Source organism: Scylla paramamosain, chromosome 15, assembly GCF_035594125.1.
Source record: "Scylla paramamosain isolate STU-SP2022 chromosome 15, ASM3559412v1, whole genome shotgun sequence".
NCBI lineage: Eukaryota > Metazoa > Arthropoda > Malacostraca > Decapoda > Portunidae > Scylla > Scylla paramamosain.
In genome coordinates this window covers 1,369,413-1,384,685 of record NC_087165.1, presented here as the reverse complement: position 1 = coordinate 1,384,685, position 15,273 = coordinate 1,369,413, and the positions used below count along the sequence as shown (strand labels likewise).

The following is a 15,273-nucleotide window of genomic DNA, read 5'->3' as shown; positions in this document are numbered from 1 at the left end:
ATAACAAACCCTTTTAAGGGGACTGTCCAAGCAGAAAATCAAAAAAATATAGAAAATGCAAAAATCATCCCATGACATCCTTAGGCATAAAACTTCACAATGCATGTATGATAATTCATCATCTACATTCAAATGCCATTTAAATACCCATTTAAATGCTCCCTGCTCACACTCAGTTGCTTAGTCAAGGTCACTGTAGGTGGGAGATGGTTGTAGAAAAAAATTCATAAAAAAAAACTAAGAAAGTTTACAAGGAACAGTTTTCTTTATGATGGAGTATGGACGTTTCCTCTCACAGCCTAGCAAAGTGGAAGCAAGAAAGAGCCTCAGACATCCTCAGTGACAGTGCATGTTGTACACACTTAGAGAGAGGGAGGGAGTTTGTGACGCTCTCTTTCATCAATTTCTGTACTCGCTTAGTATTCATTCACTCCCCACTTTTTTTGCTCTCTTTCACCACAATGGATAAAAGGAAGTCCTACCTTACCCAAAGGAGCGAGATATTGGCAAATGCACACCAGACATTAGCTGAGAGCAGAGCACATGCATCAGTATGGCATGCCCTCATTGTAAAATTGAAGTGTAATATTCCATCTAAGAGATTCTAGATGCTAACAAAATAAGTCATCTATGAATCTAAAGCTTGCAATTATGGCTCAAAATCATCTACAATTCAAAAAAATACATCATAATACTTGGCACCTAAACATTCCAGTATTACATAGTTATATATGGATGAAAACCATGTGAGTGTCTCTTTAAACTTTAAAGTATTATATCTCAAAACTAACTTCTTTCCCTACTGAGGTGTATTTCTCCACCCCCCCAGCTGCTAACTCTGTACAAGGGCCTTATCCATCCATGTATGGAATATGCTTCACATGTCTGGGGGGGGTTCCACTCATACTGCTCTTCTAGACAGGGTGGAATCAAAAGCTTTTCGTCTCATCAACTCCTCTCCTCTAACTGACTGTCTTCAGCCTTTCTCTCACCGCCGCAATGTTGCATATCTAGCTGTCTTCTACCGCTATTTTCATGCTAACTGCTCTTCTGATCTTGCTAACTGCATGCCTCCCCTCCTCCCATGGCCTCACTGCACAAGACTTTCTTCTTTCTCTCACCCCTATTCTGTCCACCTCTCTAACGCAAGAGTTAACCAGTATTCGCAATCATTCATCCCTTTCTCTGGTAAACTCTGGAACTCCCTGCCTGCTTCTGTATTTCCACCTTCCTATGACTTGAATTCCTTCAAAAGGGAGGTTTCAAGACACTTATTCATCAATTTTTGACCACTGCTTTGACCCTTTTATGGGGCTGGCAATCCAGTGGGCATATTTTTTTTATTGGATTTTTGTTGCCCTTGGCCAGTGTCCTTCGAACATATTAAAAAAAAAAAAATTACTGTCTGATTTTGATTATTCTGGTGTCATCAGAAAGGGAATTAAAATACCTACAAAATTATGTGACAGAATTTAGATTGGGTGTTTTTTTTTTTTTCAACCTCAAGGAATATCCAGATGAGGAAAAAAATTTTTTTCTTGACAAAACCAAGTGAAAATGGTCACAAAATTTTCTTACAAAAGCATCAAAGTATCTTATGACAAGTTTTCAAGAAAAATCCAAGAAAAACTGTTATCAAAATATGCAAAAATCTAAAGCTCAATTTTTCATATTTTCATTAAAAAGAAAAACTATTGCTCCAAACTTAATGAAACTTATACAAATAACTTATTTACAAGAACTTTATGGCTCATAAAAATTTGGCAGTTTGGTTCATAAATAACAAAAATGGAAAATAACTCAGCCGATCCCCTTAAGGCTATCAAACGCTCAATTTTATTTTATAAAACTTCACAACTTTCAGCATATTTCAAAATTATTGAATGCTTGCTTTACTTTACAAACATCCTAGGTCTTAAAATATGGGAGAGTTAGCTGACACACAGTCAGTCACATGTTTGAGAGATGAATTTTGGCTGTGTGACAGCCAATGAGTGACCTTGACAATAGCCAATGACATAATGTGCTTCTCTCTCTCTCTCTCTCTCTCTCTCTCTCTCTCTCTCTCTGTGCAAGAGTGTGTTAACTTATCTGTGAGTGAGAGAGAGAGAGAGAGAGAGAGAGAGAGAGAGAGAGAGAGAGAGAGAGCTGCATCATCAGCCATTGTCAAGGTCACTCCTCTCTCTCTCTCTCTCTCTCTCTCTCTCTCTCTCCACAAATGTGTTCATTATATTGAGGGTTTACTGTAAGAAAAATGTATTTATAAATAACAAATATTGTATAAAAACATAAAATGAGTGAGACAAGGAATGCTGGGCAGATTTTGTGGCACTCACTATGCCAACTAGCAATGGCATATCTGAAGCTCCCTCATATCTTGGATTATGGCTTGCAACTCAAGCAAAAAAATAAATAAATAAATAAACATAAAAATAAATAAATAAAATAAATAAATAAATAAATAAATAAATAAATAAATAGATAATGGCATGAAAATACACTCATACCTCAGTACTACAGACCCCTCTTTAACAGATTTCAGAAGCAGCGGACAAAATCTGGAGCAGCTGACACAACTTGAAAGTACTGCGTGCTGCACATGGAGCTGTGGCAACACTGAACACATGCCGCTGCTTTGAGAACTGACCAGTTGTTTGCAGACTTTGTTTACATCAGTGTAACAACATATTTAGTTCATTGCTTCATGGTTTTTGCTCTTTTTATATGTTGTGTTTGAATTATCATAATTTTCTATTATAACCATGCCATCCCATGATATCCAATGGTAATCATGATCGATACCCAGGAGAGTAGCAGCAGTGACAAGGAAGACAAGATGTTGGTAACATTGCCAAAACTATCAGAGGTAGGTAGCTATATGGACACTGTGCTACAATTTGTGGAACACACCAAGAATAGAGATATCAGTGTTCATTATGAAAATCTCAGAATTCTTTGAGAAGCCATAATTAAAGAACATTTCCAGTGGTAAGCAATTAAAATTAGACAGCTTTTTCAAACCAGTAGACTCCACATTCACCTGATGCACCAGTGATACCAGCCATCTTTGCAGCTCCAATGATGTACTACTGGTTGTAGGCTGTGCTGGTGGTATAGATGTATGAGTAGTACATGAACAATGTGAGGTAGAGGATGGTGGTTTGTTAGGTGACAGTGAGGTTGGACAGGCTGGTACTGCTGGTGCATCAGGTGAATGCAGTCTGTACAGGTTTGAAAAAGCTGTCTAATTTTAATTGCTTGCCACTTTTAAATTGCTCTTTAATTATGACTTCTCAAAAAATTCTGAGATTCTCATAAAGAACACTGATATCTCTATTCTTGGTGTGTTCCACAAATTGTAGCACGGTGTCCATACAGCCACACACTTCTGATAGTTTTGGCAATGTCCACAATGCCACTATCCAACCATCTAGATAGCTCTGAATGCTCTCCCACAGTTGTTTTCACCTGACAGTTCTGCTAAGCTTAGTGCTTGCCACAACTCATTTACAAAAAACCAGTCACCTCTCAGAACCAACTCAATGCTATATCTGTGAACTCTCATCAGCAAAAAAAAATAGGTAATAATGAGTAGGTTCCCAACCAAACACCACCTTTGTGCAAAATAGAGGGCACAAAATAAATCTTAATATATATATGTCATGGTATGGGACATCAACCTTAACTCCTGAAAAATGGTCTTACCTACTATTATCCATCTTTGACCAGTGAAGAAGGACCTTATTAAAAAACTTGTGATAGCTGCACTTGGTAAGAGTAGTGAGGATATTCCATGGCAACAGATTTCCTGGAGTGTGTTCCTGAGCATGCCCAGCTGGAAGCAAGCGCTGGAACAGGAGTTGGTCCACACCCTGTAAAAGAAAAAAAAACCTGTCTTTAATACTACAGAGGAAGCTATGTTCTTTGTTTATGTTAAGTGTGGTGCAGGATGTATGGATTCCTTCACTACACTTCTTGTTTTGTTTCCATGATTTTGTAACATGACAATGTCATTGTTTTCATGGCCAAATAAATACAAGAACATGAACAAATCTGAGTACAAATTTTTCCAAATCTGGCTGGCATAAAAATATATTCTTTAGCCTGAATAAGAATTTTCCTCCAAACACCAATGTGCTGCTTAAGCCTTTTTTTATGATGTGTGGAAATATATGGAATGGGATTTGGGGGGGGTTTCATTCCCTAAATGTTAATTAGGGATTTAAGGAGTAGACTGGCTACCAACACAATTTACCAGCAGTCTAACTGCCTCACTCGTCGCTGCTACACATGTGCACTGTCTCTCCCATAGTGTCATGGCTTTCATTACTATTCGTGTGTTCTTTTCCTGTGCCTGCTGCAATGTCAGGAAAGATGCCAATGGTCCCTGGCATTGCAGTGAAGATGATTGAGAAGCATGAGAGTAGCACACAGGTGACTGACCTCATAAGGATAATTATCCACTCATCCTTCCTTTTTTAACATTTACTGTCTTCATCATTCAATATCTTAATATTTTACTATATAATGCTTTCAATAATGTTTATTACTAGGAATAATCCCTCTCTTATGCTGAAAATTTATGTGATTTTGAATATTGTGCACATTATAGGTGGATTTGAAGCAAATTATTTTATTTCTCTCTGTTGTTAGTGAAAAAAAATTCTGATTATGAATTTTTCAGGATATGAATTGCCTGCTTGAATTAATTGAATTTGTGTTTAGAGGTTCTACTGTATCTGTTTTTGATGTACTACATGAAGCAACTGAAGAGCAGTTGTGAAAGAATGAATAGGCACAGGAACTTGAAGGTCCCAATGGAAGTTCTCCTACATCTGGTCCATTTAGCTAATTAAGTTAGATGTGAAGAAAGGAAGTTTATCATGTAATAAACATAACCTAGATTTGCTGTCAAGTCCTGATACAGAGACTGTAGGTTAGGTTAGGTTAGGTTAGGTTAGGTTATGTTAGGTTACTGCTGTGTATGTTGCACAACTGATCCCTACCAGTGTGACTGATATGGACTTGTCTTCTGTTCCATTGTGTGCTGATAACCTATTAAAGGGCTTCTTGCATGAACATAGGAAAGTCCAGATAATTATGAGCTGTTTTCAGAACTTTGTCACAATACTGTGGTACCATGTTGTGACAGAGAGCTTGGAGTCTCCCATTATTATATATATATATATATATATATATATATATATATATATATATATATATATATATATATATATATATATATATATATATATATATATATATATATATATATATATATATATATATATATATATATATATATATATATATATATATATATATATATATATATATATTTTTTTTTTTCTCTCTCTCTCTCTCTCTCTCTCTCTCTCTCTCTCTCTCTCTCTCTCTCTCTCTCTCTCTCTCTCTCTCTCTCTCTCTCTCTCTCCATTATAAGCTGATCATGGGGAGTGTGAATGTGATACACCATGTTGGCACATGAATAAAAGTAAAAATCTCATTTGACTAATTAGCTTAGTGTCAAGAATAAAGCATGCAAAATGTACTGATAACAATTATGAAAGAGAAACCACCAAAAAGATGGTTCAAAGATACAGAATAAAAAATGAAAAATGGAAGAATTAAATATGGTTCTGAAAAGATTACAGGAATCAATTCAGCACTGAAGAGATAAATATCACAAAAAATAAAACATTTAAGGTGTACATACTTAGAACAAATTAATATCTGACCTCTATGACTCGCTCTTGAACTTTGACCTCTGGATCAAGGATGAGGGGCAGCACAGCTTTAATCCAAGTGGTGGTTATACCATCATGCTCTGGATAATGTTCCAATAATGTAGTTAGGGACACTACCATCTGCTTCCTTATCAGTAGCGCAGGATCTCGACAGTGCTCGGCCAACACCTGTTGCAAATCAAGTATTATATTTTTTTTTTACATTAAAAACACCACACTTCAATGAATTAGTTTTGTAGCTGGTTTAAATGTGAAATCAAATTCAGGTACATATGAATATGAAATATGAAAACAATGAAGTATCTGTAGATATGTGATAAAGCATTTAAAATATGAGGCAGGTAGGAAACTTAAAAAATATGGGCATGAGCCAGAGCAAGCATTACTCAGTTGTGGAAAAAGTACACATAAAAAGTAGAAATAAATATTCTATCTACATATATACTATACTGATAATCTCATTCAGGATGATCCAGACAAGGCACCACACACTCACACTCTCAGCACTCTCAGTTGATTTACCTTGGAATAACAACTACTTCCATGTCAGAGATCCATCTCTGTGTGCCGAGCACATAACAGAGGTGATATTGTCTGGCATGGAAGAGTACGTTCCTCACTCTTTTTCTCCACCTAAACCACCCAAACCTTGGTTTAACACAGCCCGTTCTCGTGATGTACATGACAGAGAGGTGACCCACAAAAGGTACTTGAGCCTTCCATCACCAGAATCTCATGCACCTTATTTTTCTGTCTGGAACCATGCCAAGTCTGTTCTTCAACTAGCCAGTAACTCCTTCAATAATAAAGTGTCAAAATTTTTCAAGATCTAACTCCCCTCATGACTTCTGGTATCTAGCCAAAAACATCACTAACTTTGCTTCTTCTTTCCCTCCTTTATTTCAACCAGATGGCACCACTCATATCACATCTACCTCTAAAGCTGAACTCTTCACTTAAATCTTTGCTAAAAACTCTACCTTGGAGGATTCAGGGCTTGTTCCTCCCTTGCCTCCACCCTCTGACTACTTCATGCTACCTACTAAAATTATTTGCAATGATGTTTTCCATGCAATTGCTGACCTAAACCCTTGGAAGGCTTATGGACTTAATGGAGTCCCTCCCTTTGTTCTCTGAAACTGTACCTCCATGTTTACACATTGCCAAGTCAAACTCTTTCATCTGTTAACATCTACCTTTGCTTCTTGCTGGAAGTTTGCCTACATTCAGCCTATTCCTAAAAAGGGTGACCATTTTCATCCCTCAAATTAATGTCCTATTGCTTTAATTTCCTGCCTATCTAAAGTTTTTGAATCTATCCTCAACAGAAAGATTCTTAATCACTTCACAACCTTCTATCTGATCGCCAGTATGGGTTCTGTCAAGGCTGCTCTACTAGTGATCTGGCTTTCCTAACTAAGTCTTGGTCATCCTCTTATAGAGATTTTGGTAAAACTTTTCTTGTTGCCTTAGACATATCAAAAGCTTTAGATAGAGTCCAGCACAAAGCTTTGATTTCCAAAACTACCCTCCTAAGGCTTCTATCCTTCTCTCTGCAACTTCATCTCAAGTTTCCTTTCTGACTGTTTTATTACTGCTGTGGTAGATGGTCACTGTTCTTCTAAATTTATTAACAGTGGTGTTCCTCAGGATTCTGTCCAGTCATCCACTCTCTTCCTATTATTCCTCAATGATCTTCTACAGCAAACTTCTTGTCCTTTCCACTCCTACACTGATGATATCACCCTGCATTTTGCCACGTCTTTACCTGAGCATCTAACCCTTCAGGAAGTAAACATTTCACGCTGGGAAGCCACATAACGCCTGAGTTCTGATCTCTCTAAAATTTCTGTTAGGGGCAGAGCAAACTTGGTATTGTTCAATGCCCCAAAAACTCAATTCCTCTATCTATCAACTCGTCACAACCTTCCAGACAACTTCTACAGTGACACTCAACTGTCCCCCTCTTCTACACTGAACATCCTCAGTCTGTCCTTTTCTTATAATCTAAACTGAAAACTTCACATCTCATCTCTAACTAAAACAGCTTCTATGAAGTTAAACGTTCTTAGATGTCTCCACCAATTTTTCTCACCCTCCTAGCTGCTAACTCTGCAGAAGGGCCTACCTATCCATGGTCCATGTATGCTTCACATGGTTAGGGGGGATTTCCACTCATACTGATCTTTTAGACAGAGTGAAATTAAAAGCTTTTTGTCTCATCAACTCTTCTCCTCTAACTGACTGTCTTCAGCCTCTTTCTCATCACTGCAATGCTGTATCTCTTGCTATCTTCTATCGCTATTTTCATGCTAATTGCTCTTCTGATATTACTAACTGCATGCCTCCCCTCCTCTTGTGGCCTCACTGCACAAGACTTTCTTCTTTCTCTTACCCCTATTTTGTCCACCGCTAATGCAAGAGTATTTTCAGTATTTTCAATAATTCATCCCTTTCTCTGGTAAACTCTGGAATTCCCTGCCTTCTTCTGCATTTCCACCTTCCTATGACTTGAACTCCTTCAAGAGGTAGGTTTCAAGAGTTATCCTTCATTTTTTCAATACTGCTTCAAACCTTGTTTGGGAACTGGTATCTCAGTGGGCTTTTTTTTTATTGGATTTTTGTTGCCTTTGGCCAGTATCCCTCCTACATAAAAAAAATAAATAAAAATAAAATAAAATAATAAAAATAATCAGCCCCTAGTGGAAAGGGAGTCACATGGACCACCAAGGAATCCAGGCACAGCACAGCTGGTCACATGTCCACAGCAAGACCTGACAGCATACACTGGTTTATCCCTGTCCCTTCATAATACTGAATGCCCTGCACTCTAACTGGGTCCATAACCTAATGGTCCCCACCAAATGCACCCACACATCCCCCCGTGAGTTGACAGAAGTGTCATTTTCATGCACCCACCATTGTTGCTCTCCATTCACCTCTATCACACATAATTGCTCTTGCCTGCTGCATAGTCATTCCTCTCTCATTCAATACTCTCTTCACATAGTTTAACCGCTACAAGCATGGCTTTCTTTTAACATTTCACCACACACATCTGACCACACGATTCTCTTTACTAATTTACTGTCCTCCATTCTCTCCATATCCCAAATCAACTCAACAGACACTGATCTGCCTATCCAGCCAACTCTCAAAATACTAGTTCTTTTTAACTGCTTGTTTCTTATTCTGTTCCACCATGTTACTCCACAGATACTCCTGAAACACTTTGTTTCCATTACATTTAACCACCATTTCTTCTTTGCTACTCCCATGCTCCATGTTTCAGCACCATACGGCACAGTGGGCACCACTATTCCTTCTAATAATCCTCTCTTTACTCTCATAAAGATCTTTCACAGTCCACCAAGTATTTTTCTTGTTTCTTTCATCCTGTGCTTCATCTTTGTCTCAGCTCTTCCATTCACTGTAAATGTTGATCCCAAATACTTGAAACAATCCACCTCTTCCAGTTGTTCAGCTTATTTTCCATTGAATCTTGCATTTATCCTTTCATCATCTCTCAGGCATTTCATTATTTTGCTTTTACCAACATTCACTTTCAGTTTCCTCCTCCTGCAAACACATCTAAACTCCTCCACCAATCTCAACTTCCTCTCTGAGTCAGCCACCAGAGCCACATCATCAGTAAATAGTAGCTAACTCAGATACCACATCCTATTTTCCCCACTGATCAAACTCAGGCCTCTGCCTAAAACTCTCACATTTACTTCCTTTACTACACCACCCATATACAAGCTGAACTACCATGGTGACATACCACAACTCTGATGCAAACCTACTCTGACTGGAAAGAAATCATACCAACTCTCACACAAGCCCTGCTATTTATTTACACCTTCCAACAACCTACTTCCAACTCCATACACTTTCAGAACATCCTAAAGGGCCAGTTCTACAGTTTTTTCATAAGCTCCTGACCAAACTGATCCCCATTTGAGGGAGGGCCTGAACAAATAGAATGTGCTGGTTCCACAGTTGGTTATGTTGCCGTTTAGGCATTACCCAACCCCACTAGATCACTCACCAAAGTTTTGGGGGCACCCAGCTAAGGTTGGCAAGCATGTATCACTCAAAACATCAGTTTCATAAGCCTAAGTGTTGAAAAATGTAAACAAACTGTATAGGGCAATGCCAATATGACACAGGAAAAAGAAATCTGCATCCATGACTCATAAGCAAAAGCAGATGCTCATGAATCTAGTCACTAGTCACAGAATAATACTGGTAAGAGTGGCAGCTATGCCCTCAATGGCAAGAAAAAGCTGACATGGCAAAGGATAGCTGCCAGGTGTAATGCTGCTCACCACCCAGTTGAGGCCAAGACACCACACCAGCTGAAGAGAGCTCAGGACTACCTCAGAAACAAATTAATATTTCATTGTTATTTATAACATGCAATATACAAATACATACAGTAATACATTTTAACTCAGAGCAAGTGTTTCCTTGATGCTATAATAGCTCAGCTCAACAGAAGATACAAATTACACTTCATATTATTAGCCACATGAGTCAATATTTCTCAGTAAATCAAAATATGAAAGTGAATTTTTTTGGAAACTAAATCTATTGGCAATTAAACCAGTTTATCAGTACAGTGCTGTGCTTTGTCAGAGATAGGGATCTTGTCACATTGCATTTTTTTCATGTTTTTTTTTTATTTGCTCCATAAAATGAAAAAAATAACAAATCATATATATATATATATATATATATATATATATATATATATATATATATATATATATATATATATATATATATATATATATATATATATATATATATATATATATATATATATATATATATATATATATATATATATATATATATATATATATATATATCCAAGGGAAAGGTTATACCAGTGAAATTAATGCCATCAGCATGGTAGGTCAGCAAGTGAATGTGAAATCATTTGGTCGTACAAGACAGTTGAGACTAACTGCCATTTACAACAATGAATTTTGCACTCATGTAAATAATGAACACAAATAGAATTTGTTTTCAAAACCTATGCCCAATGTTTTTTTTGTTTTTTTTATGTATAAAACTAGCTAATGAAAAACTGCAGGCATTACAGGGAGAAAGCCAATGACCTCCCCATCAGAAATCATTATTACAAATATATGAAAAACACTAATAACCATTGCATTCTGAAATTCCTGAGTGAGAAGTTATCCCAGAGACAGCCCAACTTAGCCAAACTAAACCTAAATTTGGCTGGATGAGGACATTCTATAGAGACTCAGACTCCCAGTTGAAGTTTCCTTATGGCTGCACCACTGCTGATTAGCCAACAACATTCAATCCCCGAGTTAACCCTCCCTCTTTCATTCTCCCTTCCTCATGTCTCTACAGCTCTCCCAATGGGTATTCCCTTGAGTTTCTCTAAGGTCTTGAGTTATTACAGTATTTGAAATATATAAGATGGCTATCTTAAACATTCTCACTGCTGTAAATATTATATGGAACTACAGGGGCTCCACAGGGCTATATAGCAGTAATAACATGGTATTTGCCTTCCTGTCATTTTAAGCACATTAGCTAAGAACAGGGATGGAAAAAACCCAGATAAAAAAAAAAAAAAAAGTTCTTGAGGGTTTTATTTTTTTTGGGTGGGGTTATTATTTTTGGGGGATTTTATCTATATTTTTTGTTTATTCAAATTTAAACCAGTTTAAATAAGCAATTAAAAAAAAAACATTTAGAGTGAAAAGAGAGGTTTGAAGTATTTTTTTTTTTCATGGAGGCAGAAAAAAAAAAGGGGAGGGGGGCAGGGGCCCACAGAGGTGCCAGTCCCCAAAGTGTTAAAAGCAGTAGTAAAAAATTACAGGATAAGTGTCTTGAAACCTCCCTCTTGAAAGAGTTCAAGTCATAAGAAGGTGGAAATAAAAAAGTAAGCAGAGAGTTCCAGTTTACCAGAGAAAGGGATGAATGATTGAGAATAATAGTTAACTCTTGCATTAAAGAGGTGAACAGAATAGGAATGAGAGAAAGAAGAAAGTCTTGTGTAGTGATGCTGCGGGAGACATGCAGTTAGTAAGATCAGAAGAGCAGTTGGGATGAAAATAGTGGTAGAAGATAGCAAGAAATGCAACATTGCAGTGATGAGAGAGGATGAAGACCGTCAGTTAGAGGAGAGAAGTTAAGACAAAAAGCTTTTAATTCCACCCCATACATGTGAAGCATATTCCATACATGGACAAATAAAGCCCCTGTGCAGAGTTAGCAGCTGGGGGTAGGTAGGAGGGGGAATGTGAGAAAAACTGGGAGACAACTCATAATGCCTAACTTCATAGAACCTATTTTAGCTGGAGATGAGATGTGAAGTTTCCAGTTTAGATTATGAGTAAAGAACAGACCAAGAATGTTCAGCGTAGAACAGGGGGACAGTTGAGTGCCACTGAAGAAGGGATAGTTGTCTGGAAAGTTGTGTCAAGTTGATAGATGGAGGAACTGAGTTTTGAGGCATTATACAATACTAAGTTTGCTCTGCCCCAATCAGAAATTTTAGAGAGATCAGAAATCAGGCATTCTGTGGCTTCCCTGCATGAACTTTTTACTTCCTGAAGGGAAAAGAAATGGAAAGTACAGGGTGGTACCATCAGTGTAGGAGTGGATAAGACAAGAAGTTTGGTTTAGATCATTGATGAATAATAGGAAGAAAGCAGGTGACAGGACAAAACTCTGAAGAACACCACTGTTAATAGACTTAGAAGAACAGTGATCATCTACCACAGCAGCAATAGAACGGTCAGAAAGGAAACCTGAGATGAAGTTACAGAGAAAAGGATAGAAGCTGTACGAGAGTAGTTTGGAAATCAAAGCTTTGTGCCAAACTCTATCAAAAGCTTGTGATAAGTCTAAGGCAACAGCAAAAGTTTCACCAAAATTCCTAAAAGACTCAGTAAGGAAAGCCACAAGATGACCAGAAGAGCAGCCTTGACAGAACCCATACTGGTGATCAGATAGGTCATGAAATGATAGATGTTTAAGAATTTTCCTGTGGAGGATAGATTAAAACTCTAGAGGCTTAGAAAATTAAAGCAATAGGACGGTAGTTTGAAGGATTAAAATTATCCTTTTTTAGGAACAGGCTGAATGCAGGCAAACTTCCACCATGAAGGTAAGGTAGATGTTGATAGACAGAATTGAAAGAGTTTGACCAGGCAAGGTGGAAGCACGGAGGCACAGTTTCTGAGAACAATAGAAGTGACCCCATCAGGTCCATAAGCATTCCGAGGGTTTAAGCCAGTGAGAGCATGGAAAACATCACTGCAAAGGATTTTAGTGGGTAGCATGAAGTAGTTAGAGGGAGGAGAGAGAGAAACAAGCCCTGAATCATCCAAGGTAAAATTCTTACCAAAGGTTTGAGCAGAGTTTAGCTTTAGAAATAGATGAGATGGCAGTGATGCCATTAGCTTGAAATAAAGGAGGGAAAGATGAAGCAAAGTTAATGAAGATGTTTTTTAGCTAGGTGCCAGAATTTATGTGGGGGCTTGGATCTTGAAAGATTTTGGCACTCTATTAATGAAGATCAGACACTTGTTTAGGTCATGCTGATACAGCTTGGTTTGGTTGGACTAAAGCCTGTGTTAACTTGTACTGTACAAGAGATGAATGGATCAGGCTTAACTAATTTTGCATTTTTTATGTCTATGTACATATACAGACCTTATTTATCAATATATAGAACTGAATCCTGATATATTAAATAAGAAAAAAACATGCTTTTTTTTTTTTTTTTTTTTAGAGGGTTTATTTTTTTTTATTTATTTATTTTTTTATGTAAGAAGGGCACTGGCCAAGGGCAACAAAAATCTAATAAAAAATGCCCACTGAAATGCCAGTCCCATAAAAGGGTCAAAGCAGTGGTCAAAAATTGATGGATAAGTGTCTTGAAACCTCCCTCTTGAAGGAATTCAAGTCATAGGAAGGTGAAAATACAGAAGCAGGCAGGGAGTTCCAGAGTTTACCAGAGAAAGAGATGAATGGTTGAGAATACTGGTTAACTCTTGCGTTAGAGAGGTGGACAGAATAGGGGTGAGAGAAAGAAGAAAGTCTTGTGCAGCGAGGCAGCGGAAGGAGGGGAGGCATGCAGTTAGCAAGATCAGAAGAGCAGTTAGCATGAAAATAGCGGTAGAAGACAGCTAGATATGCAACATTGCGGCGGTGAGAGAGAGGCTGAAGACAGACAGTTAGAGGAGAGGAGTTGATGAGACGAAAAGCTTTTGATTCCACCCTGTCTAGAAGTGCAGTTTGAGTGGAACCCCCCCAGACATGTGAAGCATACTCCATACATGGACGGATAAGGCCCTTGTACAGAGTTAGCAACTGGGGGGGGGGTTAGAAAAACTGGCGGAGACGTCTCAGAACACCTAACTTCATAGAAGCTGTTTTAGCTAGAGATGAGATGTGAAGTTTCCAGTTCAGATTATAAATAAAGGACAGACCAAGGATGTTCAGTGTAGAAGAGGGGGACAGTTGAGTGTCATTGAAGAAGAGGGGATAGTTGTCTGAAAGGTTGTGTAGAGTTGATAGATGGAGGAATTGAGTTTTTGAGGCACTGAACAATACCAAGTTTGCTCTGTCCCAATCAGAAATTTTAGAAAGATCAGAAGTCAGGCGTTCTATGGCTTCCCTGCGTGATATGTTTACCTCCTGAAGGGTTGGATGTCTATGAAAAGACGTGGAAAAGTGCAGGGTGGTATCATCAGCGTAGGAGTGGATAGGACAAGAAGTTTGGTTTAGAAGATCATTAATGAATAATAAGAAGAGAGTGGGTGACAGGACAGAACCCTGAGGAACACCACTGTTAATAGATTTAGGAGAAGAACAGTGACCGTCTACCATAGCAGCAATAGAATGGTCAGAAAGGAAACTTGAGATGAAGTTACAGAGAGAAGGATAGAAACCGTAGGAGGGTAGTTTGGAAATCAAAGCTTTGTGCCAGACTCTATCAAAAGCTTTTGATATGTCCAAGGCAACAGCAAAAGTTTCACCAAAATCTCTAAAAGAGGATGACCAAGACTCAGTAAGGAAAGCCAGAAGATCGCCAGTAGAGCGGCCTTGACGGAAGCCATACTGGCAATCAGATAGAAGGTTGTGAAGTGATAGATGTTTAAGAATCTTCCTGTTGAGGATAGATTCAAAAACTTTAGATAGGCAGGAAATTAAAACAATAGGACGGTAGTTTGAGGGATTAGAACGGTCACCCTTTTTAGGAACAGGTTGAATGTAGGCAAACTTCCAGCAAGAAGGAAAGGTAGATGTTGACAGTCAGAGCTGAAAGAGTTTGACTAGGCAAGGTGCAAGCACGGAGGCACAGTTTCGGAGAACAATAGGAGGGACCCCATCAGGTCCATAAGCCTTCCGAGGGTTTAGGCCAGCGAGGGCATGGAAAAACATAATTGCATGCGAAGAATTTTAATAGGTGGCATGAAGTAGTCAGAGGGTGGAGGAGAGGGAGGAACAAGCCCAGAATCGTCCAAGG

The 15,273-nt window shown here is 38.2% G+C and overlaps 1 protein-coding gene across 2 annotated transcripts in view; it reads right to left on the bottom strand.

Annotated features, from left to right (window-relative positions):
- The window catches only part of LOC135107261 (condensin-2 complex subunit D3-like), a gene marked incomplete at its 3' end in the record, with an annotated part of 131,665 nt that overhangs the window by 97,592 nt on the left and 18,800 nt on the right, over positions 1–15,273 (bottom strand). For both annotated transcript variants that reach the window (XM_064016921.1, XM_064016923.1), the window contains 2 exon segments: positions 3,706–3,872; positions 5,739–5,915. In XM_064016921.1, the coding sequence (XP_063872991.1) occupies positions 3,706–3,872; positions 5,739–5,915 (344 nt within the window).